Raw genomic sequence first — 17,674 nt, 5'->3', positions numbered from 1 at the left:
GCCAGTTATATATTTATACATTTATTTCCAATAATGATAGGTTTGGTCCTCCATAGAGTAGATGCTTAGAAGGAAGAATAAGATATTTATTGGTGATTTTCACAAAACCCTACTTTAAAAGATCTGAATTATCCCTTTAAGTTCTTTATAGAGGCCTTTACCCTGTATTTTCTTCAAATCTTGTTTCTGATATTTGAGGGAGATTCACACTCGTCTCTGTAACACAGACACGTAAAGAGTTTTAGCTCTTTTGTTGTTGGTTCTCGAGGCCCCAGCTGCTGGTTCTACTAAAACTGGATGAAGACGCCCACGTCAAGTCTCCCCGCCTCCTCACGTTCGCCAGCCAGCTGAAGGCTGGAAAAGGCCTGACCATCGTGGGAACGGTTGTCGCAGGCAACTTCCTGAAGAGCTACGGGGAGTTTCTCGCTGCCGAACAGGTTTATTTGTGTTTTTAGATCTTTGGGTGACTTGAGAGGAAGTGACGCTTTCAGGTGGAGGCGGGCAGCTTTTTACTTGTTTGTTCTCCGTCAGACTCTGAAGCACCTGATGGATAAGGAGCGAGTGAAGGGTTTCACCCAATGCATCGTGGCTCAGAAACCCCACGAGGGAATCAGCTGCATGATCCAGTCCAGCGGTCTCGGAGGGATGAAGCCCAACACTGTAGTGATGGGCTGGCCTCACACCTGGAGGCAAAGCGAGGACCCCCAGGCCTGGAAGACCTTCATCAGTGAGTCAAACACTCTGATTCCTGTAAAACCCTTCGTTTATGATGTGTCAGGTTAACAGCGTCCCCTCCCCTCCTTCCAGACACGGTGCGGGTCACCACCGAGGCCCACCTGGCCTTATTGGTGCCCAAAAACATCTCCCTGTTCCCCAGCAACAGCGAGCCGTGCACAGAGGGCTACATTGACGTGTGGTGGATCGTCCACGATGGAGGGATGCTGATGCTGCTGCCTTTCCTCCTTCGTCAACACAAGGTAGAGGCGACATGTTTTTTTTAAATACGTTCCGTCGGCATCGGTGTTCTGATGCAGCTCGTCCTGTCTGCACCTGCTCAGGTGTGGCGGAAGTGTGGGATGAGGATCTTCACGGTGGCTATGATGGAGGATAATTCCATTCAGATGAAAAAGGATCTGGCCACCTTTCTGTATCACCTCCGCATTGAGGCTGAAGTTGAAGTGGTGGAGATGGTGCGTTCACAAGAAATTAAGATAATAATAGATGTTTGCTCTGGGGTCTACATGTTAAGACAATAACTAATCGAATCCCCTCTCTCTCCAGCATAACAGTGACATCAGTGCATACACCTACGAGAGGACACTGATGATGGAGCAGAGATGTCAGATGCTCAGACAGATGAGACTCTCAAAATCAGATCGGGAACGAGAGGTACGTTTGTATCAGACTGCAAATCTGAGAAAATGAGACAGGATCTTCAACATTCATTTATTTACACATCTATCAGATGGTAGCAGATTAGACCTTTATTGTCATTGTACAGAGCACAATGAAATTACATTTCAGAACACCCAGTCAGAAGAAGACAGAACATAACAAACACAAGAGAACAGGTGCTCTGGGTCATGAAGACACTGACCCTGCACAGAACAAAGATCATCTTCATRAAGGCATCATGAGGAGGCACAACCCTTAACAGAAAAACTAAAAAACACACAAGGACAGATGAGGGAAGATGAGCACTGATGAAAGATAGGGAATTAAACAAGAGGTGATGTGAATGAGCTTGGATTCTGTTGAGCATCGAACAACTAGTCAGTTGTGTTTGAGGTTCTGTAGTTCTGGGTTCATGTGCCCAAAACATATACCTGTCAGCTTGTCTGCACTGGGATTGAAATAGAACATAACCTCAGGAAGTGAGAAGCTGCAGCTCTCTCTGGTGTTGCTAAAAGATATTGCATCCTCACCAATTGTCTGGTCATTTTTGAATGAATGTTCTGTCAGACAGTAATAGTCCACCATAGCCAACATCAAACCTCTATAGCTAATATCAAACCTCTATAGCTAACATCAAACCTCTATATCTCAATATTCTAAACACAGAAAATACTGAACCTGAAAAAAGGTTATTTAAAGTCTTGAAGCTCCTATCAAGCAATAATAAGTGTGTTTGTGTCACTTTATTATGAAACCTCATGTTGTTTCCTTTTACTGCTGCTCTCCTCAGAGGGTACGCTGGAGTTTTGATGATGTAAGTTTATTTTGCACCACCTCACTTTAGTAGAACAGATGCTGTCTGAAGTAGAGCTGATTAGAGTTGAATGAAAACCTCAGAACTTCTGTGAGAGCAGTGGAACCCATCAGAAAAACAGTGGAAACATTTTATAACCTGTAATTGTATATAAAAAACTGATGGCTCAAACATTACTCCAGTCATTGGTTGTTGGATGAAAATCTTTAACCTTTTAGCTGCCTGTGGACACCTTGGTCCAATTCTGGCTTCAGCTTTCAGGATTCTGTGTGGTCAGAAATTGGAAGACAAGATAAATTCCTTCACTGGATAACAGAGTGATACTAAAGACTTAATCTCTCTTTTTTTTTATCAAAGGTAAATGTTTTGGGGAAGATGACTGTTATTGGTCAATCTCTAGGTTTGGGCGGTATGACAGTATTTTGGTACCGCGATATTAAAATATAGTGACAATATTTAAAAATGATGACGTATGAGTCATGTCACGTGAGGTAATGCACCAAATGTCTCTGAAATTTCTACAAGGCTGCTATGAAAACTTGGACATAAACATTCTAGGCTCTCCTTCAGAAGATGCCACGGGCTGGTGTAGTGTTGACTGACACCTTTGGGGACCGCCCAGCTGTAGATTACTTACCGTATTTTTCGGACTATAAGCTGCACTGGACTATAAGCCACACCCCCAACATAAAAAAACAGTACACCCAAATTTGCCATCAAACAAGTGAATTCAACATCAAAACATAAAAAGCAAACCTTTAGGAATTAAAGTTCGGAGGAATACGGTTCATTTAACTGACCTTATTTTGGTAGTTTTCTTTAACAGTTTCTGGTCCAACAAAACATCTCATTCATCTTCCTCCRGCGCACTGAAAMCATCGAAGTCCTCCTCTTCAGTGTCGGAGTTAAACAAGCTGAGAAAAGCTGCGTCACACAACGGTATCTGTTCAGTGCTGCTTTCTGTGTCGCTGTCCTCCTGGGGTAATGCTGGCTCTGAAGCTGTGSTGGGAAAGCCCTCCCGCTCTAGCATACGTCACTGCATGGGATTCCTTCCCCGGGGAGTGCAATGAGGAAAAAATAGTCAGCAGCTCTTCACTCGACTTTTATCCACAAACTGGTCCTGGATTAAGCTCCAAAGTTTTTATCAGTCAGATTCCACCGTGAAAAATGTCTGTTTTGTCCCCTTTTATGAGTTTTTGGCCATTGAATATCTTTAAATAGCTGCTTCCTGGTACAACAGTCGGCTCTGGAAGCGATCGCTTTTTTCTTTTCTTTTTTTTCCTTTCTTTTTTTGAAGCGAGTGGTTGAAGBAAATGGAGCATAAGAGCCCCCTGGTGGCTGAAGAAAAAAATCCATGTATAAGCCGCACCGGACCATAATCCGCATGGTTCAAAGTTCAGGAAAAAAGTCGCAGCTTATAGTCCGAAAAAATACGTTAAGTCCAACCCCCGTAGCTGGACTCTTTTTTATTTATTTTTTTATTTAAACGCTCTGATTTTTATTTATTATTTGTTTGAAACAAGTAAGCTACTGACTGCAGAGGAGGAAATAACTACAAAGTTTATCGGCACAAAGAATGGCTAAAAAAATGCAGCAGCACAGATACAACCATGGGAACAGTCAGATTTGTTTTATAACTTAAAACCCTAAAAACACCCAAAAGGACGTAGGCTTCTGGGATGTATTTCGATCTGTTTGGCGTAATAAGGAGCAAAGCCATTCTGTGACTCATGCCCTGCTCTCAGAGTGACATCTACACTTCAGAGCAGCTGAGTTTTTTCCACGCCGCTCTGGCTCTAGAATGTCAAGCTGTATGTATGTAAACAGCTGTTTCTCCGTTAATTATTAATTACTCAACACGCCACAGAAGATACCCCCAACCCCCCAGTTAATACAGTATACTGATGTATTTTCTAAAGATTATACCGCAATATGAGGATGATCAATACCACCCAACCCTAGCCATCATACACAGTTGACTGACATCTCACTGCAACACATGGAGGAAGGAAGCTCTACATACAAGACAAAACCCTGGACTGTTTTCTACACCTCAAACTGAAAAATGTGGTTTTGATTCTGTGACTTTTTATACTCCGTGATCCACACGTTTGTACCACCCCTAGAAAGTGTGTCATATCTTTTTCCTCCCCCAGCTGTAAGGTCAAGGTAACAAATCTGGGGATGGGTACTGAATTCGATACTTTTTTAAGTACAGACCGAATTCTGTCGTTACTACCGAGTACCTATTCCCGTAACATCAAACGGTACCATGTTTCGGTACCTAAACGCATCATTGTGACCGTATTGGCATAAGAGTGGTGAGCTTTCCATGCTTGTCCTGAACCACTGGTTCAGTAAACAGAGCTCAGAACGTAGCTTTAAAACCTCGCAGCTCCTGGAGTAAAACTCGCCAAACAGACCACCTCTGAATTATCTGATGGATTAATTATCTTGTGAGCTCGACGTTCGCTTGCTCAAAGTAAATAAAGTACCGCCACTTTCTTTATTTCATCCACCATTAAACAGAGACCGGCAGAGGAAAACAACAGAGGAGCTTCCCGACAGTCCGAACACGTCTGACCTAAAGAGCACAAGCAGCTAACTTAAAGTGTTGGACACGTTTTCGATGCTCAAAACGTAGCTTGAATACCTTTTATTAATTTTAACTACATCCTCTTTTGCTTATTTGATTTAAACTTATTTGCCTTCCATKGACCTCCATCACACAATTTTTCTAGTGGGGAAATGACATCAATAGGAACACGTGGAGCTGAATTTTAATTTGTGCAATAAGACAAAACAGTCTTGTTGTTTTCAAGTGTTTTCACTTTAAAGAAATAAGTTACACAACTGATGTTACAATACAAAGAGTTGGATGATGTCTTGCTATTTGTTAAATTTTATATTGAGAAAAATGTAAAAAAAAAAAAAAAAGGTTTTTTATTTAAAAAACAACACACACAAAGTACCAAAAACTGGTACCCATTAAGTACCGGTATAGATTCCCAGGCACCGGATATTGGTACCGAATCGATTCAAACGTCAAAGGTACCCATCCCTAAACAAATCAAGGTCAAACGTTAYGCAGGTCTTTTCTTGTCCATATTGCTATTGATTTCAGTATTACTGTATAATAGTTTGTTAACAGGTGTATGTGGTACTCTTGGTAAAACCGTGGTAAACTGTGCAACCAAAACCAACCCAATCCTAAGCCTTCAAGTCTGTCTTATAATCTATTTACTATAATTTGACTTACTTCTAAATACATTCACAGCTCCGTCCACAAAAACATTTATTTATTTTCTTTCCGTCTTCCACTCATCTTGCTGAAGTTCAGATGACTCGGCTCTTGTGTGTCTTCAGCAGTGTGAGCTCTTAGTTGTGCACCAGTAGTTGTGCTCCAGTGTTTCTGCTGAAGTAGATGCGGCCTCAGTTGTGTTTTTAGTAGGTCAGGTGACTGTGTGTTGTGTTTAGGTGTATCTTTCCACCAGGTTCAGGACTTCTGGAGTCCACACATCAAACACCATCAAAGGAGACAGACCTGGACAGGTACAAACAGACAGAGACAAACGACAGTAAGAGTCAGGCTGTTAGAGGAGTCAGGCGTCGCACCAGGTAGAAATAAACCGCTTTGAACAGGATGAAGCATGTTTGTGTTTGTGTACCAACCAGGCCCAGCTGGTGAAGGACCGGAACTCCATGCTGCGTCTGACCAGCATCGGTTCAGACGATGAAGATGACACCGACGGAGGAGAGCGAGACCGAGCGGTGAGCGGCGGCAGCACAGAGCACCAACGTCGCGTCCAGATGACCTGGACCAAAGAGAAGACGTCCCAATACAGAGTGGCACACTCGGGCTGCTCCACACCTGAAGGCTTCAGAGACATGCTGAGCCTCAAACCGTGAGGAGGAACTCTCTTCCATTAGATCGCAGCAGCATCATCATCGTCGTCTTAATTAAAAGGTTAAATGTATTAAATGTGGTGTTCCCGCAGGGACCAATCCAACGTCAGGCGCATGCACACTGCCGTCAAACTCAATGAGGTCATTGTCAATAAATCACATGATGCTCGACTAGTCCTGCTCAACATGCCAGGACCCCCAAAGAACTCTGAGGGAGACGAGAACTGTATCCTTTAACGCTGAAGATGAGACGTTCACTGGCTCCATGTTGACAACTTTCACACTGTATTCATTGTTAAATGTTTCCAAAATGTTTGCAAAGATCAGTGACACTTTAGCTTTATTTGAGTTTCAAACTCATTTTGACTGAGGGTCACATGAGCAGTATGGTGGTCCTCAAAGAGTCCTTTGTAATTGTGTGAATGCTTATAAAGCTTTCTCAGTGTGATTGTTTTTTCTTACATGTTTTTCAACATGTATCTCCTTATGCAATTTTTTTAACTATTTCTACAGTTTATATATCAAAACGTTCAGCTCCTTCAGGACATTTTGCCTATGACTTTTGGAACTTTAGCAATTTATACTTTTTGAAATATGTCAAGCTTTTCCTGCCATGTTTTTCTCATAAAAATGAATAGGGCTGTTTTCAATGTCTTTTCTGTACGTTTTACCTTTTTGTTTTAGTTCTAGTTTAATTAACTCCTTTATACTAATGTCAGCTTCTTTTTGCTTCTATTTTGCTGATTTTAACTTTTTCTGCAGTTTTAGCTATCATTCTGATGTTTTTGACTACTTTTCGGCTAATTTCAACTTTTTGTGCTTTTTGCTATTTTAAGCTTTTTATGCTTCTTTCAGCTGCTTTCTGCTAATTACAGCTGTTTTCTGTGTTTTTAGCTAATTCAAGTTTTTTTTCTGCGTAATTAACTTTTTTTTGTGATTAGTTTTAGCTTCTAATTGCWTAATTCAGCAAACATGCTGTTCATTTATTTGTGCAAATTTCAGCTACTTTAGGCATTTTTAGGCTYGTTTTAGCATTTTTAGCTATTCAACAAAAAACTTCCAGCATTTAAGCTGCATTTTCACAGGAATTGCTAACTGTTTAGCTAACTTCAATGTTTCTTGTTTAACTTCAGCTGAACATGAAACGTAGAGTTTCTCGTCTCATTGCTAYAACTGAGCACTGCTAACAAACACTAACTGAGCTCTACCTGGTTTTTCCTGCATAGAAACAGAGTTTTAACACGTCCTTTTATAAACACTGAAAAGTACTACRTGTTYGACTGACTGAATGTTAAATAAATACAGAAATACTATGAAATGTAAAAGTAAGAGTTTTAGTCACTGATGAGTTGTGGCAAGTCTTGAATTCTGAACACTCCCACTTTCCTACAGGGAATTYCCATGTGTAATGGACATGCATTATGGGAGATGTAGTTTATGGTCAATACTGGCTTTAAAGCAGCTTATTTTGAGACATGAAAACAGGGCCGTTCAACTAAATTGCTTAGTTACTTCAAGCCAACAGGGCAAGTATTATCTTTCACCTCCTAAATGTGTTTATTTTGTTGCATCAAATCCTAAATTAAAAGTTTACAATTTGCATCAAACTCTTCATATTAAATGAGGTGGGGCTTTTGGCGGGCCGCACAGGCCTTGATGTAACCAGCTGGCAAATGTTCATTAACTCCCACATCAGACATGGAGTTCCTGGAGGTCCTGACYGAAGGTCTGGAGCGTGTGCTGCTGGTCAGAGGAGGAGGAAGTGAAGTCATCACCATCTACTCCTGATTGGACAAAGACAGGAAGAGCAGAAACGGTTTGGAGTGAGGGGCGCAGAGGGTGAAAGGTGGGGGAGGGGCTCACTGAGACTCACCTGCAGCAGCGTTGCTCATCACACCCAACAGCCCGCCGTTATATCCTCTTTTTTTTACCGTCTTAAAAACGGTTCCCTTTCCACTTTTGTCCGCCTGAAGAAACGCCAACACAACTCCTCAGAAATAACAGCAATCATTTGTGTGTGTGTGTGTGTGTGTGTGTGTGTGTGTCATCTGAAAGATCGCTGATGTGTTGGAAAGACCAGTGTTGTGTTTGAGCAGCAGAACTGGTAACTTTAAAGACAAACAGAACATGTGAAGCCTCTCAGATCAGTGCAGTTATTCCACTGATGAGACTCAGGGTTGTTCTTTTTTGTACTGAATGTAATTTTGGAAGAATATAGGAGCTTGTTTAATGAGGCCTGAATGTTTAAAAACAAACGAGTATTCATTTATTTAGTTTAAGGCACATAAACTTTTTATTCCAGCACCACAAAAAAAAAAATGGAAATGCAACGTAAACACAATGAAAGATGTTTGATTTAAAACAGTTTCATTTCAAAGTCAGTCCAGGAAACATTTCCATGGACGAGATGTTTCTTTTATATCCCAGCTGTGTACGTCCTGGAAGATAAACTTTCAAATTTAATTTGCACACGTTTCAAATCTTAAAACTGTTTTTATTTGTACAGATTATTTAGTTTACCTTTTTATTAGAATATATTGTGACCAAAAGCCTGGTTCTTAGTTTAGTTTCAAATTCTGAAAAATGAAACAGAAATCTGAGAACGACTCTGGTTTTTGAGGCAGAGCAAAAGGAAATCGCACATTTCCTTATAAAGACATTCCAGAAACATAATTTATTGATTGATTAGGTTAACATTTGGAGATAAGGTCGAATTTATTGAGAAAATGTGCACCTTAATGTAATACTTCACCTTTGAATACCACGTGTTAGTAAAAAAAAAAACATTCATGAGCTTTTAAAATCACCAAATTTGATCTATAATTTAGAACTTTGCTGTTTTTCCTCTTTTTGTAATTTATTTTCACGTGGAGCTGTTTTGTTTTGTTACTGAACAGGCTCCTGTACTTTTGTTAATCTCTCAGATTAAAACAGATTTACAGAATGGCACATATCTTTTCTGTTTGACAGCCCACTCTGATGTTGTTTGGTCTCCATTTTGGAGTAGAACCAAGTGAAATTAAATGGAGCTTAACTAGAAGAGACATTAGACATTTGATAAACTTTTACTACAACTGCACAACAAAGACTAAAAATACTGTATACAGTTCAGTTTTTWAAAAAGTAAAGAATATATTGTCACATAAAGGCGACACATTAATTACGTAGCAAAGCATGCTGGGTAAATTATGACTTGCTATTCCAGTGCTCTATCCAGCTTCAAGGTTAATTTTATACATCTGACATTCAGCTGTTTTAAATGAAACCAGAGTGCGTCGACAGAGAGGAAAATGTAAATCAGTCTGCTACTGAAAGTGTTGAGGACAACAGAGCTGCTTCATGGAAGGAGACGCTCTGATTTAGCCTCATAGCTTTCACATTAGCGCCTAAGCTAATGCACGTATGGCGATTAATAACTCGTTCCATTTATATCGTATTCTGGAACTGGGAAGTGGTAGTGACGTAATTCCCCAACAAACCGTGTGAAACTGTATTCTAGTTAGCCCACTGGTGATTGCGTTGCTGCTGCTAACCTAGTTACCACACTGTTACAATATAAACAATAACAAAGAGTTCGGCTACAAACGTCATGCACATAACAACAGTATTCGCATAAAATGCACTACTTTTATGAGTGATTAAACACGCAYAAAAACATTAAGAATAGTAATTAACAGTAAATTTACAGAGTTAACTTTCTAAATCTGTGAGTAGCAACCATCCTGAAATTGAAACTGGGTGTAGTCGCAGCCACTACCGCTATGTGGGATTGGATGGGATTTAGCACAGTTTAAATTTATGAATGGGAGCAAGGGAATTTCCACTTCCCTGTGCCACTGGAACACACCAATAGGGTTAGCGGCCAAGCTAATACATGTATAAATGGCAGTATAGTGTTAGCGCCTGAGCTAATAATATTAGGTAATATTATTGGGCAAGGCAAATTTATTTGTGTAGCACATTTCACACCAGAAGGCAACTTAAGGTGCTTTTACAGAATTAAAACTAGTTAATATGAACACAAAGAAGCAACATTAAAAACAATAAAAAAATTATTACTAGGTCATAAAAGCTAATAATAGCGTGGAAACTAACACCACATATATGTATGATGAAAGTTCTCCAGCTAATATTATAARCTATGCTAATAATAGTAATTAATAATATTAGCTCCGCCACTAATGCTATATCACCGTTTATATATATTAGCTTGAGCGCTAACGCTAAATCACCATTTATACATGTATYAACTGAACGTAATCATTTACCCAGTGTGCTTTGTGGTGTAAATAATCTGGCGCTGCCATTTGACAATATACTTTTTACATTTATAAAAACTAAAAAGCTTGCAGTTTTTTACAGTATTTGTTTTGCAGTAGAAGTACATGTTTATCAAATAATGTGTAATGGTTACAACAGGTCGGGGTTCCCTTTAAGACCAGGACTGGGGTTTTGCATCATGTTCCTGGATTTGTTGATGTCAGTTTCAGTTCCTGAAAAAAACAAACTAAATGATGCCAAGTTCACTGGAAGTGAAGCTGCTGGACTGCAGCTGAAATGTTAATAAGTTAAGCTGATGTTTTTGTTTGTAGTTGTAAAGACCCTATAAGAGGGGAAAACCTGGAAGTATTTTTGACAAACTGGACCATTGTTGYGCGGGCCACTTACACTGCATGTGTGTATATGTTTGTGTGTCAATGTGTTCATTTAGCGTTCCTCATTGATAAACTCTTGGCAGTGTTATGTAGTACGAGCTTGTGTCCTGATAACTCGTCTCACCGCACACCTAAAAGAAACTGGCTCACATCCTGCTTCGTGAAGGACTGACCGCTCGTGAGCTTGTTGTTAAATTTAGGATGTTCAAACTAGAGTCATTTGATTCCACTTTTATTTTTTATTTTTTTACAATCCTGTGCAGGAATTGTTTTATGTTGATTACTTTAACATTGTTGTCTTGCTTGTACATAAGAACAAATAAGATTGTGCGTTTCACCTTTTTTAAATTGCATTATTATAAAATTCATAAAAACTGCTTTAAAAATGAGAATAAAGCAATTTTAAAGAAATGCGTAATTGTGATGTTTTTGTTTTGTACATTAATGCTTGATGATTTTGAAGTATTTTTTTTCTGTTAACAAAGAAATTAAACCYAAGATGCAAAATTGTATTGTTACAAAAACTGATATGAATTTTTGTCTTGACTCTGCTAAAAACAACTTATTGTTAATAATTAGTCATTTTATTTTATTAGGACTATGTGGCAGCTATCAAATAATTTTAACTTTCAATAGTATGCAAAACCCTAAAAGACAAAAATAAATAAATAAAACTGAAACCTAAAATGATAGCAACTTTCTTGATTATTTAGTGCTTTAAATTAAATTGCTGTTTGTTAATGACAGTCAGGATTTCAAAAATAAATATATATAACAAAACATTTCAAACACAGAAACTATTAAACTTAATGTACATTAATGAAAAGAAAAATATATTAGTTATGTTTATTGCGGTTATTATTTTACAGACTATATTATTAAATCTGTTTAGTCATGCAGTAAGGTCAGCTGTGCCGTCATCTTTTATTTTGAAATACTTTGCTGCGTGATGAGGTCACTTCCGTGTACACGTTCAAGCCGGTGCCATGTTGTGAAATTTGAGGAAATAATTWGTGGGCGAAGTTCAGTAGAAAAAGTGGGATTTAATTAAAAATAATTTAAAAAAGCAGGYGAATCGTGGATTTTATCTGAGGCTGAGCATGGAGGTAAGAGTTATTGGAACTATAACATGTTTTATGTGGTAAAATAATCACTTAAATGAACATCTCACGATGTTTGGTTTCTGACAAAGATGCTCTTGTTGAGTGGATTTGATTTACTTTATTTTAATTTTTAAACTACCAAAGTCGAACTTGTGTCAGTTCACATATAAAGGGAAACTTTTACGCTTTACTTCTCACTTCAAATTTAAATTTGTATTTTGTGAGGTTTTGTGACCCCAATCCTTTTCGAGAAAGCTTAATTTMAGTCTTATTTTTCATAGAAATGACAATAAGTAGTACTTTGGACTTCAGTCCTGCTGCAGTTTTTGTTATAACTTTGTTCATTAGCGTGTGTGACGGCAGCATATTGTGAAATGTCAAAATTTTTAACCCACAGTGAGATTATTTCTGGTTTTACTGGGACGTCATTTGAAACATCCTGTTCTGGATTTCAAAATAAAAGTAGAGGAAAGGAAAATTATACGCGTAACCACAGATTACTCTCAATGGGGTAAATATACCTATTATTTATTTTAGCAAAGCTCGATTTATTTTGAAAATATCAAGTGGAATTTATGGTCACGGGTGAGCTTAGTTTTACTGCCATCTATCTATTGGACWAGTGAAATTGAAGGAATTTAAAGATCCTGTCATTTTTAATTATAAAAATGTAAAACATGCTAAATTGTAAGGCAGCAGCTGAAGTTAGTGCCTGTTAAAATGCTCTTTCTGCCTTTAAACAGTTTTTGTTGTGGTGACACTTGTGCAATTACTTTAATTTTTTTTAATTTTAATTAATTTAGTTTAATTTAGTTTTTTTAATCAAGGATTAATTTGAAAAAGCCTTTTCTCAGTCATTTGCTCTAATGAATTATTATTACAAACGGAGGTTGTGCAAATATATGGACGAGGATTAGTGCCACAGCAAAATAATAATGATGTTTCCCTGAATTCTGACTTTAATCTCAGAATTCTGAGGGAAAAGTCATAATTCTGATTTTTTTCTTAATTTGTAGAGTAAAATCCGAATTCTGAGGAAAAAGAAGTTTGGAGTCAGGATTTATTTATTTATTTATTTCTGAGGCCCCAATCCTCTTTCATACAAAGAGCCTTCTAGTACAATAAGACTCAACTTTTCACTGAAACCCACTTCAAAATGTCAAAGTTTATTTTCAAAGTTAAACGGTGACCTTTTTGCAGTTCCTACCATGTATGTGTAAAACCTGGCTCCATGYGCTGAAATACATAAATAGTATTTTCAGTATTCAAGGTTGTGGCTCAACGTTTAGTTCTTTACACTGGCTTTGGTCCAGTCATCCATTATCTCCACCTGCTTCATACAAACATGTTTATAAATTAGTGTTAGTATTTTCATGCGATGGCAACATAAATGTTTCCAGATGTCAGAATGATTTTAAACGCAGCTGAAATGCTGTTTAGACCAGTGTTTCCCAAAGTTGGGGTCGGGACCCTAAGTGGGGTCCCGAAACATCAAGGTGGGGTCCTGAAAAAAGTTTCTGAATTAATTACATTTTTGTCTTAGTTGTTACGAAGGAGTGAGGTTAATGTATTTAAAATGGATAAATGTAGAAAAAAATATATTGTTACTATGCCCATGTTTTGTTGACCTGATACAAATGTTTATCATACAAAAATAGCTGGTGGCACAGGTCTCTGCTACTGTTATTTTGTGGGTCAAAAGCTGAAAAGTTTGGGAACCACTGCACTTTGGTTCCCAAAGTTGGGCTTGGGACCCAATTATGGGTCATGAAGCACCTTGGATAATCTCCAGAAATCAATTTAAAGGGTAATAAAATAATTGCTGATGTAATATTTTCCCTATAATTATTACAAAAACACAAAATAAGTATTTATATTTGTGTACAAGCTGTTTAGATTGTCAAAAAGCCTGTGTTTTTAGGGTTATTAATGAAGYTYGTGTACTCAGACCAGTAATATTTGGGGTCACAAGTTTTTGCCATGGATATTTTGTGGGTCAGAAGAYAAAAAGTTTGGGAACCACTGGTCTAGACTAGTTGTGGTTTGAAGAACTTCATTACCCATAATGCAGTCCAAACATGGACACTGAGCATGCGCATTAGAAATAGTAGGCACTTTTGTTTTGAAAATCTTGTCCCACATCCGTCTAATCCATGATCCGTGTTTCGGTTTTCCATTGAGCGTCCTAGCCCGGGCCAGCACGTCTTCGGGGACGGGTTCTCCTCGGTTCTGTCAGGCGAACACCTGGTTTCCCCGCACCTCTGAGGACAGGTCGGCCCTCGGCAGCACGAGCGAATGAGGCGTTCGAGGACCGACGGACAAACGAGCGCCTGGCTGCTGTCACACGGAGTACCGCAGCTTTGCGTCAACCTAAAGCCAGCTAAAGCTAAAGCCGTGCTGGGACGAGACGAGTCAGCAAGAAAAAGACTGTTAAGAGCCACGTTTACCCCGGCGGCTAGACAGCCAGGGCAGGTTATTGGTGGCGCACACATCCTCGGTTTCTGCTGTTAAAGCTGTCAGGAATCAAAAGCAGAGCTCATATTGTGTCGGTGTATTTGGGGCTACCTGAGCGGCTTATCCGAAAACATTTCAAGCAAAACCAAACGAAGAAAGGATTCGTGAAGGCTTCGCAGCAAACACATGAGGCCCGGCTGAAAAAAAAAGAAAAAAAGAAAAGAGGAAGATGGATCTGAATTTTTACTCAGATTTGACGGACGGTACCGGACAGCACGGTGACCCGGAGTTCCTGGACCCACAGTCCTTCAACGGGTTCGACTCTGACAACAAGGTGACCATCAGAGGCAGCCGAGTCTCACTCCACTGACCTGACACATGTGGTTTATTTAACGCTGCATAGCTTCAGTTAGCAGCATAGTTTCTAATTAAGTTTAATTAGAATCACCTGGAATCATCCACTCCTGACGSGTGTACACTTTTACATCAAACTAGTAGTTTTTCTACAACTCTTAAAGACAGGGTTAATAAATTACAGGAACCAGTCGAAGAATTGGATTAATGGTTATGTATGATACAAACATCATTCTCTGTGTAAATTAGATTGAATCAAGTCAGTGTGAAATGGATTTCCTGTAATTTATTGAACTAAACATTCCCAGTAAGCCTTTCATTAAATGTTAAGTTTAAAAACAATATACTTCAATTCCCACTGTTACTTTATTTTATGTCCAGTTTTAGCTGATCTTCAAATTCAACATTTTGTTCCAAGTTCTTGCAGATGGCATAGCTCAGGCGTGTCCAGTCCTGGTCCTGGAGGGACACTGTCCTGCATGTTTTACTTGTTTCTCTGCTTCAACACCTGATGGGAATGAATGGGTGATCATCAGGCTTCTGCAGAACTTGAAGAGGCAATTCACTCACTGAATCAGGTGTGTTGGAAGAGAGAATCGAGGAAAAGTGTGCAGGATGGCTGACCTTCAGGACCAGGATTGGGCCTTCCTGGCATAACTGCATTAAATTTGATAAAGTGAATTCTATCATGTGTGAGGGTGGCTCCAAATGACAACAAAAAACTGTTTTCTCCACCACATCTCTGAGTCGATCGTCCAAATGGAGAAATTCACTCACCGCTTGTTCTTCTGAGGAAACTCATCTCTTCTTCCTCCAAACTGGTTTGTTTATGGTAGCATCGGAGCTGTGACTGTTAAAGACTAGTTGGTGAACAGCGTCTGTCTTTTCATGCGTTGAGTCACAGAGGCTTGCGTTAATATCGCTTGAGTTTTGAACGTGTTCGGAAAATTTGTGCGACAAATTTCCTTGCAAATGAGTTGTCACTGGAACCCTTCTCGGTTTAGTTGCAGTAACTCTAGAGCCGTATTTTGACACCCGTGTTGGAGCCTCCTTGGCTACAGTCCTGAATGTCCAGATTTGGTTTACAGCGACGTTAGATTATATTTAAAAACTGGTCCAGTTCTGTCTTCAGTACAAAATTGGACTCCGGTCAATAAAATCGTAAACATAAGGGTCTGCTGCCAAGGTGGGTACAAGCTGGGCTTGATGGGTATGAAATGAATGGAGGTCTCCAGCTTCTACCGCTTGTCTGTAATCAGGTCAACAGGTCCAGGAGAGGAAACCCAGACATGCCTCCCCTTAGCAAAAAGTAGTATACTTGAAGTTCGTTTTAATAAGTATACTTGAGTATACGTTTAAGTACATCAAGTATACTAGGGCACCATGTACTTGTACTAGAAAGTATACTGATTTAATACKTGTTCGTACTAAATTGGGGCTTTCGTTAGTTTATAAAAAGTATACATTTTATAAGTTTATAAACTTGCCAAAAAGAAGTATACTTTAAGTACATGTCATTAAGTATACTAAAGTACATAAAAGTGTATTTCCCTAAGTGTACTTTTATTTACCATGTACACTGATATAAGTATACCAGCAGTTTCTAACAAGTATCCGTCCAGGACTAAATTGGCCCACAAAAAGTTTATGAAAGTATACTTACAAGTATACTGAAAGTAATCTTCTAAGTATACTTTTTAGTTAAATCTTGAAATGTACTACAAATAAACCATTCTGTGTGAAAAATGTACTTTCAGTGTAGTACTAAAGTTTAWCTTGGCCAAAAGTTTAAACATTACAGACTAAGTATACTTAAACGTTTAGTATTATTTTAGTACAATCCAAGTATAATGAAAGATAAACTTGGTTAAGTATATAAATATATACTCAGATAAGTAAATAAAAATTAAACAGGAAGTATACTCTTGTAGTTTAAAATTAGTATACTTAATGGATACTTGCATATACTACTTTATGCTAAGGTTTTCCCCAGCGACATGTTCCAGTTCGTACTGGGGGACCTCGAGGCGTTCCCAGGCCAGAGATGATACGTAATCCCTCCACTAACTCTACCAGTTAGACGTGCCCAACCCCTCCTAAAGGAGGCATAATATTAGATGCCTGAACACCTCAACTGAATCCTTTCAATCTGAAAAGCAGCGACTCTAATCCAAGCTCCCGCCAGATGACAGAGCTCTCTAGACTATCTCTAAGGCCCGGCCACCCTACGAAGGAAGCTCATTTTGGCCGATTGTGTCTTGTTCTTTCAGTCATGATCCACGCCTCATGACCACAGGTGAAGACAAGACCTCAAATAGTCAACCATCTCCCGCTCCATCCTACCATCACTCGTAAACAAGACACCCACTTATAATAGGGGTCTAGGCCCGAAGACGCCAACAGAACCATGTCATCCACATAAAGCAGAGATGAGACCCTGTGTTTCCCAAACCAGACACCCTTCTCTCCACTGCACCTTGAGATCCTGTCCATAAACACTACAAACAGTATCAGAGACGAGGGACGGCACTGGACGTGTGGAGGTGTGCAACAAAATGTCTAAAATAGTTCTGCAAATTGGGTCGTTCAAAAAAACCACTGGTTGCAAAAACACTCAGAGTTCAGTGGAAGGCAACAGAAAATTTGCTAATTTTCTCGCAATTTTGAGTTGGTATTCTGAAACAGTTGCAGCCTGGCCTGGTTCACTCTTTGTTTTTAAACAGGCAGGATGAATTTTAGAACAGGAAATGTCATGGGGTTAAAGGGATCCATGATTAGGTATAACATTAGACTAAATTTAATAAACATATATTTTAACTGTAAAATAAAGACTGTAAAAATACTGTAGGCTGTTCCRTTTTTATCATTTTTAAACTAGAAGTTTAAAAATATATTTTAACACAGACAGGGCCATTTTATTTACTTTCAAAGCATTCTGGGTAAATGATGTGGGTAGGTCATTGGTGAGAGGCTGCTAGCGAGCTATATCCACC

At 39.0% G+C, this 17,674-nt stretch overlaps 2 protein-coding genes across 4 annotated transcripts in view; both read left to right on the top strand.

Annotated features, from left to right (window-relative positions):
* Positions 1–11,181, top strand: part of slc12a6 (solute carrier family 12 member 6) — a 51,381-nt gene extending 40,200 nt beyond the window's left edge. For both annotated transcript variants that reach the window (XM_014021815.1, XM_014021816.1), the window contains exons 19-26: positions 269–437; positions 532–727; positions 808–977; positions 1,059–1,190; positions 1,282–1,389; positions 5,885–6,114; positions 6,208–6,341; positions 7,812–11,181. In XM_014021815.1, the coding sequence (XP_013877269.1) occupies positions 269–437; positions 532–727; positions 808–977; positions 1,059–1,190; positions 1,282–1,389; positions 5,885–6,114; positions 6,208–6,341; positions 7,812–7,903 (1,231 nt within the window). In that variant the 3' untranslated portion in view covers positions 7,904–11,181. The remainder of the gene's footprint in view (positions 1–268; positions 438–531; positions 728–807; positions 978–1,058; positions 1,191–1,281; positions 1,390–5,884; positions 6,115–6,207; positions 6,342–7,811) is intronic.
* A 572-nt stretch (positions 11,182–11,753) lies between these two features.
* tox4b (TOX high mobility group box family member 4 b) overlaps positions 11,754–17,674 on the top strand; it is a gene marked incomplete in the record, with an annotated part of 16,828 nt that continues 10,907 nt past the window's right edge. The window contains 2 exon segments of one of the 2 annotated variants that reach the window (XM_014021838.1): positions 11,754–11,876; positions 14,055–14,661. In XM_014021838.1, coding sequence (XP_013877292.1) covers positions 14,557–14,661 — 105 coding nt within the window. 2 annotated transcript variants of the gene reach the window in all.

Source organism: Austrofundulus limnaeus, unplaced genomic scaffold, assembly GCF_001266775.1.
Source record: "Austrofundulus limnaeus strain Quisiro unplaced genomic scaffold, Austrofundulus_limnaeus-1.0 Scaffold307, whole genome shotgun sequence".
Lineage (NCBI taxonomy): Eukaryota > Metazoa > Chordata > Actinopteri > Cyprinodontiformes > Rivulidae > Austrofundulus > Austrofundulus limnaeus.
The sequence above is the reverse complement of the archived record's forward strand: the minus strand, read 5'-3'. Positions and strand labels throughout refer to the sequence as shown.